At 45.7% G+C, this 25,167-nt stretch overlaps 1 protein-coding gene across 1 annotated transcript in view; it reads right to left on the bottom strand.

Annotated features, from left to right (window-relative positions):
• Nucleotides 1-371: 371 nt before the first annotated feature.
• The window catches only part of CPLX1 (complexin 1), a 176,834-nt gene continuing 152,038 nt past the window's right edge, over nt 372-25,167 (bottom strand). The window contains exon 3 of the mRNA XM_056848251.1: nt 372-640. Coding sequence (XP_056704229.1) covers nt 443-640 — 198 coding nt within the window. The 3' untranslated portion in view covers nt 372-442. The remainder of the gene's footprint in view (nt 641-25,167) is intronic.

Genomic DNA, 25,167 nt, shown 5'->3' with positions numbered 1-25,167 from the left:
CGCTGTTGATTGTTGGGGTGGCCTAATCCACATTTACCAAATGAATGAGAAAAAACAAAATAAGCCAACAGTTGTTCCCTGTAGGTGAACCCTCCCTCTTACCGGGAGATGAAAGCAAACATGCTATCGTTCCTTCTCTCTGATCAATGTACACCTTCCTGTATTAAACAGACGTAGTACTATGGCTTCATAATAAGAAAAAAGTTGTGTAGACTGCAGCTTGTTAATCTTTACATCCATTTGGAGGCATCTACTAAAGGTGAGTATGTACAAACTAAGAAATGGATGGGAATCGGTGTGTGAGGGGGGGGGGAAGGGGTGGATTTGAATGAATGACTGGGGCAGAGGTTGTGTGATGGGTGGCAAGTCAAAATCCCCTGTTTTATTAAGGAGAAATCCATTGCTTAACTGTCCATGGACAGGATGGCAGTCTGTAGCCACATTACTTCTTAAACATGTCCTGGAGGGGGCCAGGCAGGTATTTGATAACGGTGTCTAGGATGCTTTCTTCCTCCTCCTCGTCCTCGTCACCACAGCCAGGGGGGATGGCCTTCTTTGGACGTGTCAAGCTTCCTTCAGCGTTGGCTTCCAGTGCCGCTTGGGCCTCTGCTTCTCTTTCTTCCTTCTTCTTGATTCCATACTGCAGAAGGGATTTGGAAGGAGGGGGGGGGGAAACGAGATATCGTCACTGTCTCAAATAAGAACTACGAATTAAAGCCGCAGAGGGCGCCTGTCAAATGTTAATATTTGCTTTTTTGGAAGAACTCGTCTCCCCCTCAAGTGTGCTGGTCAATAACGCTGAACCTTTCCACCAGTTTATTCAAGTTTATTATTTTTAAATGTCATGCTGGCCTCGAGTCTCACAGAGAAGAAAAATGGGGTATACCTATCTAAATAAATGGTCTTCCAGCGGAGGCTGAACAGTAGGGTTGCCAGGTCCCTCTTCACCACCAGCGGGAGGTTTTTGGGGCAGAGCCTGAGGAGGGCGGGGTTTGGGGAGGGGAGGGACTTTGATGTCATAGAGTCCAATGGCCCAAGCGGCCATTTTCTCTGTCAGCTGGAGATCAGTTGTAATAGCAGGAGATCTCCAGCTAGTACCTGGAGGTTGGCAACCCTACTGAACAGCCATCTGTTGAGTCTGCTCTAGCTTTGAACATCCTCCAGTGAGCCGGGGGGAGGTTGGACTAGATGGCCTAGAATGCGCCTTCCAACTCTAGGACTCTCTGTGAGTAGGGTTGTCAGCCTCCAGGTGGTAGCTGGAGATCTCCGCTATTACATCTGATCTCCAGGCAACAGAGATCAGCTCCCCCTGGAGAAAATGGCTGCTTTGGCAATTGGACTCTATGCCATTGAAGCCCCTCCCCTCTCCAAACCCTCCCCAGGCTTGGGCCCAAAAGTCTCCAGGTATTTCCCAACCTAGAGCTGGCAACCTTATCTGTAAGTGGGGCTGACCTATCTTAGTGTTGCCTTACCCTGCATATCCAGTCCTTCGGTCTTTGCAAGCTCCATTATCTATCATCTTTCAAAATACCACACTGGCAACTTCCCAGTACAAATGAAATGTGGCAAAAAGTCATTTAGAGGGGAAGCCCCCCCATAAACTAGATACCTGAACTTATTTCCTGTTTCATTTTTGGATGCCCCCCCAATTCTTTTTCTTTTGCCACTCCCACCATCAACATGACCCTAACCCCTGCTATAGGGTTGCCAACCTCCAGGTACTAGCTATTACAACTGATCTTGCTATTACAACTGATCTCCAGCCAATAGAGATCAGTTCACCTGGAGAAAATGGCCACTTTGAGAATTGGACTCTATGGCATTATAATGATAATAATTTATTAATACGGTCACTGACCAACAGAAAAAACAACAACAGCCACAACAGATAATAAGAAAACCACAACAACTACTGTAGTAGCTACTACTGCTACTACAAATAATCTAAGCCTAAAAATTACATAATACATGTGTGAATAAAATTTATATAAACATCATATAACTTGGTGTGACCACCTTAATATTTTGAGTAATAAAGTTTTCTGTTACTCTTATCCTGTCAGGGATTTTAATAGCTGCAGCACAGAATTTAGCAGTCAAGAGTGTAAACTGTGATTTTTCATCAGTTAGGAGCTTCTCAGCCAGAAACAAACTCTATGGCATTGCAGTCCCTCCCCTCCCCAAATCCCACCCTCCTCAGGCTCCGCCCTGAAAACTTCCCACCGGTGGTGAAGAGGGACCTGGCAACCCTACCCTAACCCCTGCTAAGATTTTCCTGGTGGGCTTACAAATTTTGGCAACCACATGGGTATGGTTGCAACTGACATCAATGAATGCTGCAGTTGGATGTCAGCGTTGACCTTTTGCGCTGCGGGCCCAGGAACACCAAAACACACTGGCATATGGGAATGCCAAAAAACCCACACACACTTTAAAAAACAGGCACATATCCAGCTACAAACACAGATGTGTTTTGTTGAGAAGCAGCTGAAAAACGTTTCCCCAAGCGGACGACACTTTAGATCAGTGGTTCCCAACCTTTTTTTGACCAGGGACCACTAAGACTTTTTTGTTCGTTGCAGGGACCCCAAGGTTCAAAATAAAAATGCTGAGAATTTGAAAATAAACTTTAATCATAACTGTTAGTTAAACATTAAACTTAGAATAATATTTGAATATATATTTTTATAATAGAGAACTTTTAATTGAAAATATTAATTTATTATGGGTTTATAACTTTGTTTCGTGGACCTTAATTTAGTTCTCATGGACCCCTGGGGGTCCACGGACCCCCGGTTGGGAACCAGTGCTTTAGATAGTTGCAATTTGATGGTTATGCGTCTTGGAAGTTTTCCTGTTTTTCACCCCTTTCTGAACACTTCCTTTGATATTACATTTCTGTCCCAGAAGCTGCTTGAAATACCCATGTCTAACTCAATAAGAAATGAGTATAATTGAGGAACTGAAACGAATATTCAAAATCGGTTGCTGCGTGAATCTGCCGGGCAGACTTGAGCCCTGCCAACTCTCTCCTTAGACGCTGAGCTCGGCTCCCGTGTTTCTTTCTCCCTTCTTTAAACCAGCGCTCGCATTTCAGCCAGAGGCTCTTGAAAATCAAGCCCTTCGTTGCAGCAAAATAACTTTCAGCAGGCTTGGTTTATAATACCGGAGGCTTTTCAAGACCAATCAAGCAGATTTTGTTTTCAGTCTTGCTCTTCCCTACACCCTGTGGATTTCTGTCACTTTGCTTGTAGTTTGGAGATGGAAGGACAGACTCCTCCTCCCCTCCCTACCCCCATTTCAGGCTTGGAAAACAGCAGGGTGAGGGAAAGGGGAAGCCGCTTCTCCCCTGTGCCGTGGTTCTGGTAGGGATGCTGGCCTCCCGGTGGGACCAGGGGATCCCCCAGAGTTACAGCTCATCTCCAGATTACAGAGATCAGTTCCCCTGGAGAAAATGGATTCTTTGGAGGGTGGACTCTATGGATTTGTACCCCACTGAGGTCCATGTCCTTTCTAGGTTCCACCCCACATCGAGGATGATCAGGGACCTGGAGACCAAGCCCTAGGAGGAAAGGCTGAGGGAGTTGGGAATGTTTAGTCTGGAGAAGAGGAGGTTGAGGGGAAACATGATTGCTCTCTTTAAGTATTTGAAGGGCTGTCAGAGGAAGGCAGGGAGCTGTTCCTGTTGCCAGCAGAGGCTAGGACTTGCAATAATGGGTTTAAATTGCGGGAAGAAAGGTACCGGCTGGATATTAGGGAATTTTTTTTTTACAGTAAGAGTTGTTCAACAGTGGAATCAACTACCTAGGGAGGTGGTGAGCGCCCCCTCACTGGCAGTCTTTAAGCAGAGCTGGACAAGCACTTGTCAGGGATGCTCTAGGCTGATCCTGCATTAAGCAGGGGCTTGGACCAGATGGTCTGTATGGCCCCTTCCAACTCTATGATTCTAGGAGTTTTCCAGCCTGGATCTGGTAACCCTACTCCTGCACACCCTGCCAGTAGCAGAGGGGACCTGGCAAATCTAGGTTCTGGTCTAAACTGGACCTTGGGCCTATGAGGAATGAGGCGGACCCTCAAGTTAGACACAGCCTATGAACTCTGTAAGGTGTGAATTGGCGCTAATATTTTTGTTCACCCCTTGGCCCCTTCATTCTGCCCTTTGACCACTCAGCTCTGTCCTTGAACACATGTGATCTGCACCTTGAGCCTACTGAGCCCCGCCCCTTGAACTCCACTGGTCCTGCCTCTGAGTGAGTGGGCCCTGGGATGATATGGAGTCAAGATCGCAGATCTGACCAGTACTTTTAATGGTAAATAGTTGAGACTGGGGTCATGTAGAGAGGGGAGAATGGATTTAACTGTTTCACTCCCCCATGGCTTTGCTAATCCTTTCTCTGCTGTCATTCACGTTTTAATGGGGTGGGGGGATGATCACCTTTTAAAGGGAGGGGAACTTTTCAATGAGGGCTAAAACCCTCTTCTCGCAGGGCCCCAATCCAAGTCAGGGTCCTGCTTAGCTGAAGAGCCAGCGTGGTGTAGTGGTTCATTGCATTTTATATTGTTTGACTTATATTGTTTTTTAATCCATATTTTTTGAATGTTGTGATCCGTTTTGAGTTTCAGCAAGAAAGGCAGACAATAGAGTAAAATAAATAAACATGTAGGGTGTAATAGGGCAGTTCACAAGAAGGTAGGTTTTCTTTCCTTATGGAAAGGCACTGGGAGAATGTCCCTGTGTATTTTATGATCCATTTGTCTGTGGAACAGCCTCCTGGAACAGGTGAGGAACAAGTGAAGAAGACTCCCATCAGGCTGATGTTCTGTAGAATCAAACTGAATTATTTAGGAGGGTGTTTGGGGGAGGGATGACCGATTAAGAGGGTTTGGTCGCTGTGTGCTTTACTGCAAAAAGCAACCAACCAAGCAACATACCTTACAAATATTATCAAGAAATAAATTATTCTGTGGGCTGTTTCTTGATATTTTTTAAAGGATGTGATCATAATACTTGGTCAGAAGATGATCAAGACATGGGAAAACAGAGGCACAATGAGAGAATGGCACGAACGAGTGAGCTCCACCTGGGGTTTTGTTTTCCTTCCTGGCAAAGTTAGGCCACGTTAAGGTCAGCGTGGTGTAGTGGTTAAGAGTGGTGGATTCTAATTTGGAGAACCGGGTTTGATTCCCCGCTAGGGCTGCCAATCTCCAGGAACTAGGTGGAGATCTCCTGCTATTACAACTGATCTCCAGCTGACAGAGATCAGTCCACCTGGATAAAATGGCCGCTTTGGCAATTGAACTCTATGGCATTGAAGACCCTCCTCTCCCCAAACCCCACCCTCCTCAGGTGCTGCCCCCAAAACCTCCCGCGAGTGGCGAAGAGGGACCTGGCAACCCTATTCCCTGCTCCTCCACATGAAGCCTGCTGGGTGTCCTTGGACTAGTCACAGTTCTCGCTAAACTCTCTCAGCCCCACCTACTGTCAGGCATGGTCCGAGAAAGGAAAGTTGTGGTTTCTCCAGGTGCTGGCCTTGGCCGACTCTGTATCCTGTAAACAGGGTGTGTAGACTGCTCTCTGTGGGAATGCTCCTAGCTCCCTGACAGCTCCGAGGAGGGGGGTTGCCATGGTATCCAGATCTACCCCGATTTGCCCTTTGCTCTACCATATATGCCCTGTACTGTACCCGTAGTTTTCACTAGTGTCCATCTGACTCCTGGCTTCTGCTACCTGTAGATTTTCCAATAAATCAACTTTCTTTGGACTGTCGGTCTGCTGGTGTTGTTTGTGGGATTATCATGGGACTAGAGCTTACACCTACCTCACAAGGTGTTTGTTGTGGGGAGAGGAAGGGAAGGCGATTGCAAGCCGCTTCGAGGCTCCTTAAAGGTAGAGGGAAAAGTGGGGTATAAAAAACAACTCCTCTTCTTCTTCATTTGGAATGATATTATTTTGGTGCAATTAACTACCAAGGATGCTCCATTAATTTACATTAGGCGGAAGTGTCTGCTTGGGGATACACTGCTCGCCAGGTGTGAAGAGCTCCATTCCTCTCCTCATAAATTCATTCATTATCTCCTTCGCTATTGTGGGAGTTCTGCGGCAAACATGAACGCAGGCAGGAAGACCCATATGGGATTGCCTTGGTGGCTGCTGGGGGGATGAGTGGATGGATGTGCCATCCGACCTGAGGCATGAGGCTGGGGCACTGAAGCAGCAAATGAAATAGACTCTACTTGCCCCTTGAGAATGGGAAGGAGGAAAGGATTTTAAAGGCCCGAAGAAATCAACTGAGCTGTTGTATGTGCTCTGCATGGAAACACTATCATGGGGAGTCCCCCACTCTTCAAAAGATGAACCAAACAGCCTCTAATGTGGATATTTTCTTTGAAAGTGAAATATTCAAAGAAGCTAACACATGAACACATGACACTGCCTTATACTGAATCAGACCCTTGGTCCATCAAAGTCAGTATTGTCTACTCAGACTGGCAGCGGCTCTCCAGGTTCTCAGGTAGAGGTCTTTCACATCACCTACTTGCCTAGTCCCTTTAACTGGAGATGCCAGGGATTGAACCTGGGACCTTCTGTAGGCCAAGCAGAGGCTCTACCACTGAGCCACGGCCCCTCTCAAAGCACATGGCCAGGGGAAAAAAAAAACTGCCTCACCAATTCTTTTTGCCGTTCAGAGCTCTTTTGTTCTGACTGCTGGTGTTTCTTCTCAGGACAGTTTTTTTTCTTCCTTGCCCTCACTATCCATGACCTTCATTGTCCATTCTGCAGTTATTTTGGTTACGGGGGATTAACCATTCATGGTTGTTCCAAACAATTGGATGGAATTACAGCGATGGCAAATGAGGGCAAAGAATTAACTTGTGCATTCCTTTCATTATTAATGAATATTAATAATAATAATTACAAAATGTTATTAATGATAATAATTACAACAATGTGGTGTTTCATAATTATTGTAATTAATATGAAAACTGAACAAGTTCTCCATCTAATCATTCTATAAAGGGGGAGGCATGATTTTCTTTCGTATCGTGCTTGTTCTTTTGTTATTGCAGTCTCTGGCCTTTTATGCAGGGGTGTTTCCCCGCGGTCACCCCTGCCGAGTGCTTCGGGGCTTCCTTTTGATTGTGCATGCTTTCCCCACCCGTCAGAGGTCGCCTCGCTCTCCCTGCGCGTTTTGCCCGCATTTTCCAGATTCTGTCTAAAACCGCATCCGGAAAACACGGGCAAGAAAAGGCAAGTTCATGAGATCACTTTGCAGGCATTCTCCTTGTCCCCATCCCAAGCCTTTAGCGCTCGTAAACCCTCCCCCTGGAGAAACAGTGATGAAAGACTGAAGCAACCACTAGAGGGAGTGAAACACGTGTGGAAAAGGGGGAAAACCGACACAGTACGGGCACACAACCGACGGAAATAACATGGAAAAATCCAAGGTGATTACAAGCTGCACTGAACTGTGGACTCAGGGAGGGAGAAGCAATAGTTTTTCCTTGCCAAGGGGCTGTGAATCCTAGCATAGAATTCTGAATAGCCCCACATGTTGCCAGAGCGTTGCTTCAAACCACTGATGTGTAAGCAAATGTAGCAAAGTACCACTTTGCTCCATTAAGAGGTAAGGATGGTTTTAACATACAGGCCATTTATGCAGGGCTGTTTTCCCGTTGTCACCCCCGCTGACTGGAGCTTCCTTTTAATTATGCATGCTTTTGCTGACTGTTGAAGGTCGCCTGCGCTCCCTGCTTGTTTCCGTGCCTTTTGCTGCATTTTCTGGATTCTGGCTAAAACAGCATCGGGGGAAAAAGCAGGCAAAATGCACAGAAACGTGCAGGGAGAGTGAGGCAACCTGTGTCGGGAAAGGCATGCATCATCAAAAGGAAGCCCGAAGCAGTTGGCGGGCTGGCTGCGAGGAAAACAGCCCTGCGTAAATGGCCACAGAATGAAGCTGATAAAAAGTGATAGGGACAATCAAGTCCTTCCAAACAAGCAATGATGGATTTCTCTTCCGTTAGAATTGCAGGCTGGCTGAGTGTAATGAAAAGTTTCTTCTCGCTGATTACAATAGACTTTTAAAGAACCGTGTAACATAATTTTGGTGTTGATAAGTAGGTACTCCATCCGGCATTCAAGAAAGGCATGGATTCTCTTGGGTGGATACTTCAGTCTGCCATTTCAAAGGAGAAGTTTCAATGGGACAATCTTCCTTCCAGTGATTGTTCGGATAATTTGCAGTTTCTCAGGGAAGTTATTACTACTTTAACGAGGAACTAACTTTCCAGAGACAAAACTCAAAAATGGAGTCCAAACTAGTGAGGTTGACAAAATGTGATTTGGGAGAGCTCAGAATGTGAATTTAACCATCTTGAAAATATGCTATCTAATGCATATGATCCAATTGATTTGGGGGTCTGGGCTCACATTATGGCTTGTATTAATAATTGTAGAGTCAAGCATGCTGAGTCACACCAATTCATGGCGACCCCATAATGTTGCACCTCATGGGGTTTTCAAGCCAAGAGATGTGCCTTCTTTTGCATAGCATCCCCAGTCTTGTTTGGTGGTCTCGCATTCAAGTACCATCTGCTTGGCTTTTGAGCTCGGACAAGATTGGCTTAGTTTGGGCTATTAGAAGAAGAAGAAGAAGAGTTGGTCTTTATATGCTGACTTTCTCTACCACTTAAGGAAGAATCAAACCGGCTGACAATCACATTCCCCTCCCCTCCCCACAACGGACACCCTCTGAGGTACGTGGGGCTGAGGGAGCTCGAAGAGAGCTGTGACTAGTCCAAAGTCACCCAGCTGGCTTCATGTGGAGGAGCAGGGAATCAAACCCGGTTCTCCAGATTAGAGTCCTCTGCTCCAAACCACCACTCTCAACCACTACATCACGCTTGCTCCCAAGGGCTGCTCCAGCTTGTATTAATAAGGAGGGACAATTGACTGGCTTGACACCAGCCCTCCCTCCTTGCCTCTGTTTTCCCTTCCTCCAGATTAACCTATTGCCAGGCAGTGGCTGTAACTCCACAGCCCTCTCACACATACAGAATTGCAGCTCTGTTTCACTCAGTTGTGTTTGTGAGAGAGTCTGGCAGCCATTGAATAAACACCAGGTACGTTTGCCAATAGCTCTTCAGGGTCTTAGGGCAGAGCTGAGATTTTTAACTGGAGAGGTCAGGGATTGAACCTGGGACCTTCTGTCAGCTTGGGGTAGTGGTTAGGAGCAGTGGACTCTAATTTGGAGGACCAGGTTTGATCCCCCACTCCTCCACAAGAGCGACAGACTTAATCTGGAGAACCGGGTGGGTTTCCCCACTCCTCCACATGAAGCTTGCTGGGTGACCTTGGGCTAGTCACATTTCTTTCTGAACTCTCTCAGCCCTACCTGTCAAGGTGTCTGTTGTGGGGAGAGGAAGGGAATGAGATTGTAAGCTGGTTTGGTTCTCTTTAAAAGGGTAGATGTTCCAGCTACCTTGAGACTTGGTGGCGCTTTCCACCACCACCGCAGTCAATAAATCAACTTCTGATCCTGTTTTGAGGGACCCCAACTAACCATAGTCAATAGGGTGACCCACTTTCAGATGATGCATGGTGTAGTGGTTAAGAGCGGTGGTTTGGAGCAGTGATCTGGAGAACTGGATTTGTTTCCCCACTCCGACACACGAAGCCACCTGGGTGACATTGGGCAAGTCACACTCTCTCAGCTTCACCTACCTCACAGGGTGTCTGTTGTGGGGAGGGGAAGGGAAGGTGATTGTAAGCTGGTTTGAGTCTCCCTTAAGTGGTAGAGAAAGTAAGCATATTAAAACCAACTCTTCTTCTTCTTCTCTCAGCTATAGTTTTATGTTTTGCAGGTCCAGCTTAAAACAAAGCTCTGTGGGGACTGTGATCCATATGCAAGCTCTTTGTACACAGGAGCTGCCTCTGCCCTACAACGCTGGGGCAGTCTCCTCTGTTGGCCTTCCCATAGCAAGTGCCGATAATCAAACAAATAGGGCAGTCCCTAACCCAGCCTCCAGCCAATCGGTGTACACCCTGGATATTCTGCATGTGTTCTGATGCTGCTGGCCCAATGCTAAGATCCTGATGTTTGTTTGCAGAAGAACATTTACAAAAAAACCATTAATTCATCCTTTGGTCTTGCTGGCAACTCAGCCCTTTCTGTTATGTAAAGAAGGCAAGCAGCCTAGGACTTGAATGGCACTGGGAAAAGAATACAAAAATAATTTACAACTATCCTGGGTAATAAAAGCTTACAAATGTTCCTCACTTGGAGCGTGCTCCCCACCCCTTCCCCACCTGCTTCAATTGAATATTCATGAACATCTGGGTTGGGAAGAGTTTGTTGGCAAGAATGAAGAGAGAAAGCCAAATCCATCTGAATAACTGTTTCAGACCCTCCTCTCTCCCTCTTTAATTGGACTCTTTCTAAACTGTGGCAACTGAAAATGTAGCAGGGTCCTATTTTTAGCAGACGCAGGCACTTTCTGCCCTTTAACCTGCTGTTGACAATAGACGTAAAATATAATATGGTAGCCCTCCAGAATATTTAACTGACTGCCTATATGTGTTTATGATGGTGTTACATAGCTAGTCTAATGCAGGGTAATCTGCTGAAGCCAGAGGGTAAGAGGGATTCAAAACAGATAAAGGGAAGTATTTCTTTACACAACCACTAGTTAAACTGTGGAACTCCCTGCCCCAGGATGTGGTGACGGCTGCCAACTTGGAAGGCTTTAAGAGGGGAGTAGACATATTCATGGAGGAAAGGGGTATTCATGGCTACTCGTCAAAATGGACACTAGTCATAATGCATTCCTTGGTTCCATCATCAACCAAAAGGGAGACTGCAGCCAAGAAATCAGAAGGAGATTGAGACTGGGAAGGGCAGCCATGAAGGAGCTAGGAAAGGTTCTTAAGTGTAAGGATGTGTCACTGGCAACCAAGATCAAGTTAATTCATGCCATTGTATTCCCTGTTACTATGTATGAGTGTGAGAGCTGGACAATGAAGAAAGCTGATAGGAAGAAAGTATTGGAGGAGAGTGTTACTGATACCCTGGACCACCCAAAAAACAAATCAGTGGGTTTTAGATCAAATCAAGCCTGAACTGACCCTAGAAGCTAAAATGACTAAACTGAGGCTTTCGTGCTTTGGACATATTATGAGAAGACAAGAGTCACTGGAAAAGACAATCATGCTATGAAAAGTTGAAGTCAGCAGGAAAAGAGGAAGACCGAACAAGAGATGGATTGACTCAATAAAGGAAGCCACTGCCCTCAATTTGCAAGATCTGAGCAAGGCTGTTAAGAATGGGACACTTTGGAGGACATTGATCTATAGGGTCACCATGAGTTGGAAATGACTTGACGGCACTTAACACACAACACACACATAATGCATACCTATTCTCCCCAGTACCAGAGGACCATGCCTATTATATTAGGTGCCATGGAACACAGGCAGGATAATGTTGCTGTAGTTGGTTTGTTTGTGGGATCCCTAGAGGCACCTGGTTGGCCACTGTGTGAACAGACTGCTGGACTTGATGTACCTTGGTCTCATTCAGCATGGCTTTTCTTATGTCCTTATGTAACTACTCTTGCAGAAAATAATAATAATAATAATAATAATAATAATAATAATAATAATAATAATAATAATGTGTGTTAATGTGTGTGTGTGTACTTTTCAAGAATCGCTTCTCCTCAGACAAGCCCATGCCCAGATGCTCCTCACAGAGCCAGTGCTGGTTTTGAGACTAGGACCCTGGGAATCTGGGTTCAAATCTCCATTTCCCCACGAATCCTACTGGGTGATCCTGGACCAATCAATCCCTCTTAACTTAATCCATCTCACAGAGAAGCTGTCAGGATAAAAATGGAGGAAGGGAGATCATCTGTGACCTCCTTTGAGGAAAGGTGGCATCAAAATGCACTCAATAGTGCAAACTGTGTATAGCACATGAACAGACGGTATCAGCTTCCGCACACATATGTCTACCTTGCTGAACTGCGGCAAGAGTGTGATTGGGCAGCGAGATGCTCCCCTCCCCTCCCAAGCTAGTGTGATGCACATTGCCTACAAATGGCCTGATGTTCATTCAGAAGAAGGGAATATGCATGCAGAGTTTGATATTTATGCTGTCAGTGTCTCCTTTTGTGACCTGTGCCCTCGGTGATGAAGGGTAAAGTTAGGCAACATCGAGTACTCGCATGTAGGAATATGCAGTATACCAGTATATTTAATATACCAGGGGAGAACCAAATCTAAACAATAGGCAGGGGTGAGATGAAAGGGCACACCCTGCCAATGCTGGGGTGCTTTGCCCGCTTTGCTCTTGGCTCCCAGGCTCTTCCTATTTTAGGAACAGAAGAAGACTACTTCTGAATCAGACCAGTGGTCCATCTAGCTCAGCCTCCTGTTTCACATAATGGCCAATCTATGTCTCTTGATGATGCTTAGCAAATGCCAGTAACACTGGGAGAGGAAGGTTACCTTCGCTGGCTCCTGAACCCAACAGAGATGCCACCCTAGGCTGCGGACCCCTAATCATCTTTTTTGATAAGGGCTCTCCGGATTGTATGCATTCATTTGTTTCTTTTTAACTTTCATCCTTAGCTTCTCTATGTCTTGCTTTGGCTGACAGGCAGGAAGTATCTCTTTCCATTTCAGGGCTATCAACCGCTTGACAAGAAGGGATGTCATTTGACTTAGAGGCATTAAAACGGCACAAATAACAAACAGTAAGATATATCCTACGTTCGATGATAGGCTTCTGTTGCGCTGGGAAATGTATTCGCTCTGGGGGTGTGAGGTGTAAATTACTCCCAAAATGCTAAAGGGGGAGGGAATACTATCTGCATACAGGAAATGTACAGGTGATAATTGAGTTCCCTTTATGATTCAACCCTTGAGGGAGCAGCAGGTACCTTGCACCAGCAGAGAAAGAGCGATGATGTGGGCACGTCAAGGCAGAAACGAAGCATGGATGGCTGTTGAGTCTTCTAAAATGCCATGCTCTTGCTTAGTTTCTGCTTCCAGGCACAACTCAAAATGCTGGGTCTTTCTTTTTTAAGCCCCTCAGTGGCTGGGGATTCAGGATGCTGGAAGGATAGCCTCCTCTCCTAGTGCTGAAGTTAGTGGTTCTGGGGCCCTGGGCAAAAGTCCAGGGTGGAGCCCAAGAATCATTGCAACCCTGGCTACCCAGCCTCACTGGTGCCATACAAAGAGTGGCCCTCACCTCATGAGAAGCCACCATGGCTGCCTGAACCCTAAATGGGGAACACATGAAGCTGCCTTATATTGAATCAGACCCTTGGTCCATTGAAGTCAGTATTGTCTACTCAGACCAACAGCAGCTCTCCAGGGTCTCAGGCAGAGGTCTTTCACATCACCTACTTGCCTGGTCCCTTTAACTGGAGATGCTGGGGATTGAACCTGGAACTTTCTTCATGCCAAGCAGATGCTCTACCACTGAGCTACAGCCCTTCCCATAGAGGCACCAAAAGAACCTGCTTGTGACTGAAGAAGCTAACTGGTTCTCCACTTTGATATCTCAAAGCCTGCTTCAGTTGGTGCTCCTTGTGGTAAGACATTAGGTAAGGTAAAAGGTAAAGGTCGCCTGTGCAAGCACCGGGTCATTCCTGACCCATGGGTTGACATCACATCCCGACCTTTCCTAGGCAGACTTTGTTTGCAGGGTGGTTTAGCTGGTTACTCATTTTACCGACCTCGGAAGGATGGAAGGCTGAGTCAACCTTGAACCAGCTACCTGGAACCAACTTTCCGTCGGGATCGAACTCAGGTCGTGAGCACAACTTGGACTGCAGTACTGCAGCTTACCACTCTGCGCCACGGGGCAGCTCATTGGTAAGACACTAAGCTCTGATTTATTGGCATGGATGGACAATTCCAGGCGCTATCCAAGGTGCTGATTCTTAGCATTAAAGCCCCCAAAGGTCTGCATCCCTGAGAGATTGCCTTCTCCCCATGGTCCTCTCCAGATACTAAAGCCTGCTCTAGATGCCCTGCTGCTCTGCATTTCTTCTCACAGAGTAATGAGCTCTACAGAGGTATGAGCATTCTCAGTAGACACTCCTACTGTCTGGAATTCCCTGCCAAGAAGGTTCACCTGTGACCTGACCTTCTTCGTTTGTAGCTTCCATTGTCAGTGTTTTAGAAACGCTTTAAAGGTTACTGCTGATGGCCATCTGTGTGTGTTTTAATGTTTTTGCTCAGTGGTATGCATTAAACCACTCTGTGTGTGGAATGCAAAGTTTTCCTGTATTTCTCTTGGTCTCTGCAGCCCCTTTCAATTCCTGGTTTGCAGGAGCAATGGCCACATGGGTTGTGGGGGATGGAGTGAGGAAGGGTAAGGGGGAAGAGGAAGAAGAAGAGTTGGTTTTTACATGCTGACTTTACCACTTAAGAAAGAATCAAACTGGCTTACAATCACCTTCCCTTCCTCTCCCCACAACAGATAACCTGTGAGGTACGTGGGGCTGAGAGAGCTCTAAGAGAGCTGTGGCTAGCCCAAGGTTACCCAGCTGGCTTCATGTGTAGGAGTGGGGAACCTCATGTGGAGGAGTGGGGAATCAAACCCTGTTCTCCAGATTAGAGTCCACTGCTTCAAACCACCGCTCCTAACCACTACAACACGCTGGCTCTCTTCTTCTAGCCTGAGGTCTGTTTTATGGATACTTTTTAGGTTGTTCAGTTGTTCTGGGCTGTTTTTATGACCCGCACACACCTTCTGTTCAGAAATTTGTGACTGATCTATTCTCTAGCTCAGGCAACGGTCAGAAGAAATGTGATAAAAGGATGCATGATTAGATCATGCCTTGACTTTGTGCAATGCCATCCCTAGGATTAATTACTCTTAGCTCAGAATGGGGAAAAAAACACCACAATTTTATCTTCTTTTTAAAGAGGACCACATTAATTATTGCCTTCCTTAATTTATTATTTATATAACTGAACACCTTGAGGACCCTATTTGGAACAGCTTGGAATCTAGGTTAATGACAAAGACGGAGCAGGCTGATGAAATCAATAAATGGCTGGGTTTGATTTTTCATTAGTCCTGGAATGAATGCAGACTGAAATTTGAATGCTCTATTAACGAGGGATCCTCTTCAAAGCCATAACTCTCTGGAAGGTTTACATGAGTATTTCCTACAGCAAGGTGAGTATGTGTAAGGCAGCGTGAAAGAAAGAAGCACCAAAATAAGTGGGGAGAAAGTGTAAAGAAGAAAAAGCAGTAGAAAAAAAGTCAAAAGAAGAAAGTGTTAAGAAAAAAAGAATTTTAAAAAATTACAAAAGAAGTGTGGAGTAGAAATTTCCTCCAGTTTTGATCCTTTACTGTCTCAGAAGTCTGATTTGCATAATCTTCCACTCCTTAATTTCTGATAAACTCTGAGAATTTTGAGAATTAACTCCCACATGTCAGCCTTGGTTTTCTGCTCCTTTCACTGATTTCAATATTCTATTTCTTTGGTGTTTGCGATCAATGCATGCTTGCTCACTGGTTTAATTGTGGGGGGAAACCCAATCTGGTGTTCGTATGTAAGGTTGCATAAAGCTTCTTTTGTGTGTGTGGTGTTTTACTGACTTCTGAGTTTACTTCTGCAACTTAGTAAAACACCATAGTAAAAACAATCCTGATAAAACTGTACATACAATCACATAAATACTGCTTTATGCAAAGGAAGGAAAAAGAAGAAGGAAGGCTGCTGTGGTATGAATGGAATTCTGAACAAAATTTGGAAATAATAAAGTAATGGAGAAGTCCTAATATATTGGTTGCATTTCAGAAACAAGCCCAGGTCTGACTTCTATGACTCCCTTCATCTAAGCGAATCTTGCTCTGGAGGAAGTAGTCATTTACTTCATTGCAAGGCTTAACGGAAAGCATTCCTAGACTCCAACCCCAGGTAACTAGAAACTCAAAAATCTAAGGAGATATTCAAAAGCATCCTTAGCATGGGGGGAAGCGAAGAAACATGGGGGCTAGAGGAAACACAAGGATTATTATTCACAGTGCATTATTATTATTATAATTATTATATTATTATATAAGGATTATTATTATTATTATTCAGAAGCATTATTAAAACCTCAGTTTTCAGTTTAATTCAGTTCTTTTTGCTAAATCTCGTTTTCTTCCATTTCAGGGATGGGCAACTTTGCTCTCAAACTAGATACCCAATCCAGGATGCTGAGTTTTCCTTTCTCCATTCCAATTAATTGGCTACTAATTGCCAGTCAGGGAAACTCAAAGTAGGACACATCCCAGCTTTTTGCTCACTAGAACATATAGAGGGAGAAGAAGAGTTGGTTTTTATACCTTGCTTTAAGGAGTCTCAAAGCAGCTTACAATCACCTTCCCTTCCCCTCCACACAGCTAGAGTTGCCAGCTCCAGGTTGGGAAATTCCTGGAGACTTTTGGGGCGGAGCCTGAGAAGGGTAGGGTTTGGGGAGGGGAGGGACTTCAATGCCATTGAGTCCAATTGCCAAAGCAGCCAGTTTCTCCCGGTGAACTGATCTCTATCGGCTGGACATCAGTTGTAACAGCAGGAGTACGTGGATGTTGGCAACCTTACCCACACATGACAAGTGCGGGGGGAGAGATGGGGAGGCCAGCAATGATGGACAACTCGTGGTTGCCCTCAGTTATAGGCCTGGTGGAATAGTTCTGTTTTACAGGCCCTGTGGACCTCCTTAAGGTGTCGCAATTGGCACTGCCACAAGCCAGCATGGTGGTTTGGAGTGGTGGACTCTGATCTGAGTTTGATTCCCCACTCCTCCACATGAGCAGTGGAGGCTAATTTGGTGAACTAGGTTGGTTTTTCCACTCCTACACATGAAGCCAGCTGAGTGACCTTGAGCTAGTCACAACTCTCTTAGAGCTCTCTCAGCCCCACCTACCTCACAGGGTGTCTGTTGTGGGGAGGGGAAGGGAAGGCGGTTGTAAGCTGGTTTGATTCTCCCTTAAGTGGCAGAGAAACTCGGTATATAAAAACTAACTCTTCTTCTCTTCCACTGCCCCGTCCAAGGGTACGAGTCAGAAACTTGCCCTGTACAGTTTTAAGTTTTGTAATTGTTAAGCAGCAAGCCTTTTGGCAGAAAGCTAGCAGAACTTTATGTAGGTTGACAGAGTTCCTGATGCAAGATGTTTCCTTGAACTCGCTTGCAAAAGAGGCTTGCTTCCAGGAGTCTCCGCAGGCCCCAAGAGCCTCTTCCTACTTTGCTATTTAAATCTGAATGACCTGGTTAGACTGGTTAATACACGTAATTAGCACTCAAACAGGTCTGGGAACCAAAAAGCGGAATTCTGGATTCATGTATGACTCCTTCCCTATCTCCGCCAGATATATATTATTTCCCTTCAGACCTCTGTGTCCTTAAATTGTAACACAGGAGGGAGCCCTTAATCTGCACGCGGCAGCAATCAATTATAGAGTCTTAGCATTATCAATTCAAATGGAGGATGCGCGGGATAACAGGAGTCCTTGTCAATCAAAGTCTTGGGGTCCATTCTGACTCATTTGTGAGCCACTGCTACCCCGGATGTTTCCGCTGAGCATCTGGCCCTTTTACACCACCGGGAGAGTAGAATCGGACCCACCGTTGCGAATGCAAATGCCGTTAATGAGGAGGGAAAAATAGACGGCAACGAAATAAGGGGGAAGAATTTATTTACAATCATAATATTTTGAGAGTTTCCAGGTGTGTCAAGTATGGTTTCCTGACTGAATTCATGTTTTAAACATTTGTGGATCTTGCTGTATGAGACCGTCTTGCTTGAATGGGGTTGAGAATTTGGAGTGTCAACAGGGCCCTTTCTTCAGGTTAGAAGGAAGGGTTTGGACGGTGAGCACGGTTCCTTTGTACCCTCCTGCAGGGCTTGCCATTGTTGACACTTCTGAGCTAGTGGGACTTCTTCGATTAGGGTTGCCAATCTCCAGGTACTAGTTGGAGACCTCCTGCTATTACAGCTGATCTCCAGCCGATAGAGATCAGTTCACCTGGAGAAAATGGCCACTTTGGCAATTAGACTCTATGGCATTAAAGACCCTCCCCTCCCCAAACCCCACCCTCCTCAGGCTCCGCCCCAAAAACCTCCCACCGGTGGTGGAGAGGGACCTGGCAACCCTAACATGTGTGCATACAGGGTCAACTTCAACTTGATTTATCCTGACTAAAGAGTGACAAAAACCAATTACAAAAATCACCTCTCCCCCACTATAGGGACTTTAGTGCCAGCACAGGGAAGGCATGAGGAAAGGAAATGAACCAACAAAATTAATCATCAGCATGATCACCTGGATATGGAACGTGTGAACATTTCTCTTCTTCTGGAAGGAACATGATACTGACAGGAATCTGAGGAAGGGCTTTAGATAGATACTGAATACCTTTCTGATTTGTGTATGAAATAAAATCATGCCACATCTCATAGAAATCTGATATTTTAGCTTTACCTTTGACTACTCTAAGTTGATGTATCAATTTTTGCACCACAGCTATTTGCCACCGTTTGGAAAATCAGGAATGTAATGTTAAAATTCTGTGGTTTCCCAACATTTTGCTATTACCCTATGGGCTGCCATCAACATAAAAACTATTAATCTCTTGGATGCCGCTTTTCCATTCTGTTCTCCCCAGATTGTTAACAGAGACAATGCTGGTGTAGCATGGATAATCTGATGCCTAATATTTGTCATTTCTATAAATATTTTCCCCAAAACTGTGACACTACAAGGCATGGCCATCACATGTGGATATATTTGCCTTGCTGGTTGCAATGTCTCCAACCTTTTTCTTCCAAGATGCACCGGAGTAATATACCATCAGTGTAATAATTTCAAAGAATTCTCCCTCAGGACTGCTGATATAGTTTTCCTTGTTTGAGTCATCCATAATTTATTCCATATATTTTGTTCTATTTTATCCCAATATCATGTTTCCATATTGTTTTCAATCCATTTGACATACGTGTGTCTATTTCAATTAAATGAGAATACATTTTGGAAATTAATCCTTTTGCGCTAGTCATACGTTCCATCACAACTTGTTCAAATAGCCTCATCATTCTGGTCATACTTTGCCTCACTGTAGGATTCATAATTAAAGAGTGTAACTGATGAAAGAGTGTAAACTGATGAAAGCTGCCACTCCTTGCAGCTTTTCTTTTCATTGTACTACAGTAAATCCCTTCCAACCCAAACCGTCTCGCTGGGTTAATTGCTGAGGGAAGGAGATGCGAAATGCAGCCAGGAGACAAGACAGCAGTAATCTGAACCGGATCCCAGTAGGACAGCAACTGAAACTATTATTACGAGATTTTCCTTCCCTGCACCGCTGTCACGAAGGATGACCGAGCGAGCAGGATCAGCTTGAAATCCTTTGTTTTCATGGTGACCCTCCCTCAAGAGTTCAACCTTAGATAGACACATTGGCAACAGATGTAAATGTTTGACAGATGTAAGTTTCTGCAGTGGTCTTCTGGTGGGCAGCTGGCCTCTTTCCTACTGTAGGTTCTTGGAATTTGCTGGTTATAGCTAGCTGCGAGCATATAATCACTCTGCGAGTTCAGAGAAGGTGCAGAGGGGGCCCCAGGCTTGCTGCCCCCACCCCTGACTTCTGTGCAATCGGCAGATCATTGGTACCATGCCTACATGTGAAGAAACTTTGTGTTCCCCCCTCCATGACTTGGGACACCGCTTTCCTAATGTATAGGGTTGCCAGCCTCCAGGTACTAGCTGGAGAATTCCTGCTATTACAACTGATCTCCAGCCAATAGAGATCAGTTCACCTGGAGAAAATGGCCACTTTGGCAATTGGACTCTATGGCATTGAAGTCCCTCCCCTCCCCAAACAAGGACAGTGTAAAATGTGGGTAGGCTCACAAGGCCTGCTTAAGGTTCAACATTTTCCCGATTAGCCATGCATCCTTGTACTTCATACTGCACTGGGCAATCCCTGGCTCCACTCACCCACAAAAAAACCCAGTGATGTGAATTTTCTGGGGGTCCATGTACAAAAGGATTGGGGTAAATTAGATTCAGTGTGGGGTGGAATTAAAGACTTGAAACTTCCTGGAAAGGCTTATCAGTGATGGAGTGGAGGTGGGAAAGCAATGGTACTGATGAGACAAAGGAAAAGATGGCTATTTAGCAGAAGGAAGAGAAATGACAAAAGTTGGGATTAGCATAGCGTTTAGCATAACAATATCTGTGTTCCAACATTAACATGAACATTTGCATCCCAATGAGTACAGAGGTGTGGGACAGATTCAGAGCAGATGGAAATGGAATGAAATGAAATTGTCAGTCATTTTAATCTGAAGGCACTCTGGTGCCCTCCGATCAAGAATCACAAGCCTTGGAAACAGAACACTGAATGAAATATGGACAACCCAGTTACTCTGAAATCCAAACAATATGCTTGAAGCTGTGTGAGACGGCATCACTCAGTGGTGAAGTACATCCTTTGTAGGCAGAAGTCATCATAATTCAACCCATGGAATTTCCACTCAAAAGGTAGCCATCAATTTTGGAGGAGCCAGAGAAAGGAGTATTTTTTGCCCCAATGTTTTATTGATTCACATATCTGTTAGTAAAAACTCCACAGATATGGTTGCCAGCTCCGAGTTGGGAAATACCTGGAGATTTTTGGGGTGGAGCCTGAGGAGGGCGGGGTTTCGGGAGGGGAGGGACTTCAGTGCCACAGAGTCCAATTGCCAAAGCAGCCCCAAAAACCTCCTGCCGGTGGCAAAGAGGGACCTGGCAACCCTAGTCACAGACTATCAGCCTAACCCATCTCACAGGGTTTTTGGTTATGAAGACAGCATGGAGGAGGGAAGATCAATGTGATAAACCACTTTTGGTCTTTGCAAGGGAGAAAAAGGGGGATCTAAATAACTAATAAGGAAAAATGAGGACTTAGTCCTGGCTTTAAGGGGGATGGAGCCATGTTTGCTACCACCTTACCTTGCCCAGGAGTAGCTCACAGATCATCACTCATTGTTCCCCAATGTAGAAGGCAGCACAATCCCAGCAGAATGTCTTAAACAGCTGCAAGAATTCAGGAAGCTCTACTGGGCATATGCTGCAAGGAGAGGTGTTAGCTGCTCTGGGTGGAGGGAGCAGGCAGAGTCAGTGAGAGGTGGTGGTAGGGTAGGGAGACCAGGACTCCATCTTCAGCAGGAGACCCCCTGCCCCCTCAGTCAGGGGAAAATGCCAGGGGAAGTGAGGGTTGATCAGTGTTGCACCAACAGCATGACATCGTCACATCAGACAATGCTCTAGCATTTGCCCAAAACTCTGGGGAGAATGCTAGAGCACCATTACAGCACGATGATGTCACTTCTGGGTTGCACCCAAATTGACTTCATGGTATTGGTACAAGGCTGAAGAAGTAAGTCCCTGCCCTCCCCTGATCTCTGGCCATTTGCTGGCAGCCCTGTGTGTAGGGTTGCCAGGCCCCTCTTTGCCACTGGTGGAGTTTTTTTGGGCTGGAGCCTGAGGAATGCGGGGTTTGGGGAGGGGAGGGACTTCAATGCCACAGAGTCCAATTGCAAAAGTGGCCGTTTTCTCCAGGGGAACGGATCTCTATTGGCTGGAAATCGGTTGTAATAGCAGGAGATCTCCAGCTACTATCTGGAGATTGGCAACCCTACCTGTGTGTGTGTGTGTGTGTGTGTGTGTGTGTGTGTGTGTGTTGTTAAGGAAGAGTGGCATCAGACTGCACCCAGTGGTAAGAACGTCCTGTAAGGAGATGAGGCCCCCACATTTGTGCACACTGGTATCATGGTGTGTGTGTGTGTGTGTGTGTGAGAGAGAGAGAGAGAGAGAGAGAGAGAGAGATGACTTGGAAGATACTGAAAACTGTGGCCACCTGCACATGCACATGGTACAAAAGAAATATAAATAAGGAAGAAAATGAAGATGTGAAGCCGCCTTATACTGAACCAGACCACTGGTCCATTAAGGTCAGCATTGTCTATTCAGACTGGCAGCAGCTCTCCAGGGTCTGAAGCAGAGATCTTTCACATCACCCGCTGCCTGGTCCTTTCCACTGGAGATGCCAGGGCTTGAAACCGAGACTACCTGCATGCTAAGCAGATGCTCTGCCACAGAACCATAACCCCCCACTCCCCAGTGCATCAGTTAAATACAGAAAAGCAGGTCATTTGGAATTCCAAAATGCAATTTGGAATGGATTCAGAGGACATTACGTTTATCTGTATTCGTGGTTGATGTGTACCATGATGTTGTTTGCTGGTCATGGATTGTAATAAATACCTTTGAAAGGATTCAGAGGGTGTCAGATATATGCCTAGATAATTCTGGGATAGATGGTTAACAATCAACGGGCTCATTACTAGGCAGCATATATTTATACCACAATCCAGACTGGCATTGCTTATTGGAGGCTTTTAAAAAGCGATAATTGTTGTTTGTTTTGTTACACAGTTGTCTCAAATGGGAGTTGGGATAGGGACCTGGGAAACAGGCATGCCCCAGTGGCATACTGGACTATAATTAGTGATATTATTATTTCATATTAGTAAAGATCTTGTTTTGCTTGGAGATGATGCAAGGTACACTGTGCTAAGTTGTGTTGTTGGTGCTTGGACTGCCCCAGCGACCTGGTATGCCACTAATTGAGTCATGAAGCTGCCTTATACTGCCTTATACTGAATCAGACCCTTCGCCCATCAAAGTCAGTATTGTCCACTCAGACCGGCAGCAGCTTTCCAGGGTCTCAGGCAGAGGTCTTTCACATGACCTACTTGCCTAGTCCCTTTAACTGGAGATGCTGGAGATTGAACCTGGGACCTTCCTCATGCCAAGCAGATGCTCTGCCACTGAGCCACAGTCACAGCTGTGGTGTCTTCTCTTCATCATGCAACTCTACATAAACACAGAGCTGCAAGCATGGAAGGGGATGGATCATTCTGCAAATACATGCCTGATGCCAAGAATAGCTATTGTTTGAGTTCTCAAAGGGTCACTCTCACTGCATTCAGTGGGGACTTGATCCATAGGAATTAGGACTACAGTCCTCACATGTATCTATGAATTTCATCCACCCATGGATCAAATCTATCCATCTATCAAATCTTGTCTCCTCTGATATGGTTTCCGAGTCAGCAGCTCTAAGCGTCAATGGAAGCGGAAAACTGCCATCATTTCATATTTGATGCTCTTTAGCAAGTCAAAAGAGCCCGAGTCTCATTAGTAATATTTTGGATGGGCTTAATATTTCCCTTCGTTTTCATGAGTGTTCCGGATGAGATGCTTTATGGCAACCGCCCACAACAATAAGCTCTGATGTGCAGCAATTCCCAGTTTCGAATCTTTATTTCAAGAATGCTCGTACACCTTTCACATCAAGATTTTGTAATATTTTTTTTAAGTGTCTTATTATTCACTGTGCACACTCCAGTCATTGCTGATGGGCAGCTGCAGAGTTGAAAGAGGGCTGATACACTTGAGGGATTCCTGAAGTGGAGGCTGGGTCAAGCAGTGTCAAATACACAAATGCAGTCCTTGGCAGAGCTACCCCAGGCTAAGTCTATTGACATCAGTGGGCTTAGACTGGAGTAACTCTGCCTAGGACTGCACTGACAATGTCTACTTGCAGCTCTGCCCATTCTGCCATAGGAATGAATGGCTGCTGTTCACTTCCATAAAAGAGAGAGAAAATGTGAGCGCTCGAGGACATAGTTTGGACAGGAGCTCTGCTTTGAGCTGGAGGCTGGGTTTGGCACCCGATCCTAACTATCTTGCCAATTACATCCCATTTACTTGGTCACATAGAACTTAATGGCAGCCATTATCCGAGTTGCCCAACTAGGGTTGCCAGGTTCCACTTCACCACCAGCGGGAGGTTTTTGGGGCAGAGCCTGAGGAGGGTGGGGTTTGGGGAGGGACTTCAAAGCCATCGAGTCAAATTGCCAAAATGGCCATTTTTTCCAGGGGAACTGATTTCTATCGGCTGAAGATCAGTTGTAATAGCTAATAGTTGGAGGCTAATCCGGTGAACTGGATTTGTTTCCCACTCCTACACATGAAGCCAGCTGGGTGACCCTGGGATAGTTACACTCTCTCAGCCCCACCTACCTCACAGGGTGTCTGTTGTGGAGAGGGGAAGGGAAGGTGATTGTAAGCCGATTTGATTCTCCCTTAAGTGGTAGTGAAAGTTGGCATATAAAAAAATCTTCTCCTCCTCCTCCTCCTCCTTCTTCTCCTTCTCCTCCTCCTCCTTCTTCTTCTGTGTGCATGGTACTTTTGAGAAAGAGGGAACACTCAAATATGCAGCCCCGTCCCATGCAGGTTGAAGTGGTGAAGTCCACAAAAATCTTTCCCATGATTCTTCTGATTTTATGAAGTGTTCTGCAATCAGTTATTCTGATTTGTTTCCCAGACAGTATGATACACTGAGGTGCCATGGAAAATAAACCACAGAACCAGTGATAATGGGAATGCAGCAAATTTATTCCATTTGTTGGGGGTGTTAATCATGTATTTGGTGCTTCATATAAATATTTACTGGAGCATCAATTAAACAGCTTATTAAACAGTTAGTGTAGCACCTTAAGGGTGATGGTTACATTTTGTACTGGGAGAACTCATTGAGTTTCTCGCACAAACCATCAGAAACCTTCTCAGATGTGTTAATGATTTCTAGGGATCTACTGAATATTCTCCATGGTTTGAATTTTTGTGTTTCAAATAAAAAAGAATCTTGTGGCAACCTAAGGACTACCACAGTTCTATTGCAACATACGTTTTCATGGTCTAGATGCAGTGGTCCAGATGCAGTTTATACTGGAATGCAGAGGACTGACCAGAGCCGGAGCGAGCGGCCCTATATATATCCGGCCAGCAGACCTGAGTGAAAACCTCAGGTCCCATTCCAGCTGGGTGGGAAGAACAAGGACCCTGGGCCCTGATTGGCCCATTCAAATGGGGTGGGTGGGGCTGGCACCCAGCCAGCCGCATGGCCGGCCTCCGCCATTTCCCCTGCACCATGGAGTTGAGCAGGGCAACGCCAGCCGCTCCTGGCCCGCAGCCGGCCTGCAAAGCAGCCCCGGCTCCAGGAACCAGGGTGGAGAGAGGCGCACCAGGGGTGGCCTCACCAGAACT

Source organism: Euleptes europaea, chromosome 4, assembly GCF_029931775.1.
Source record: "Euleptes europaea isolate rEulEur1 chromosome 4, rEulEur1.hap1, whole genome shotgun sequence".
In the NCBI taxonomy this organism is placed as follows: domain Eukaryota; kingdom Metazoa; phylum Chordata; class Lepidosauria; order Squamata; family Sphaerodactylidae; genus Euleptes; species Euleptes europaea.
This window is presented reverse-complemented; position numbering and strand designations above follow the sequence as displayed.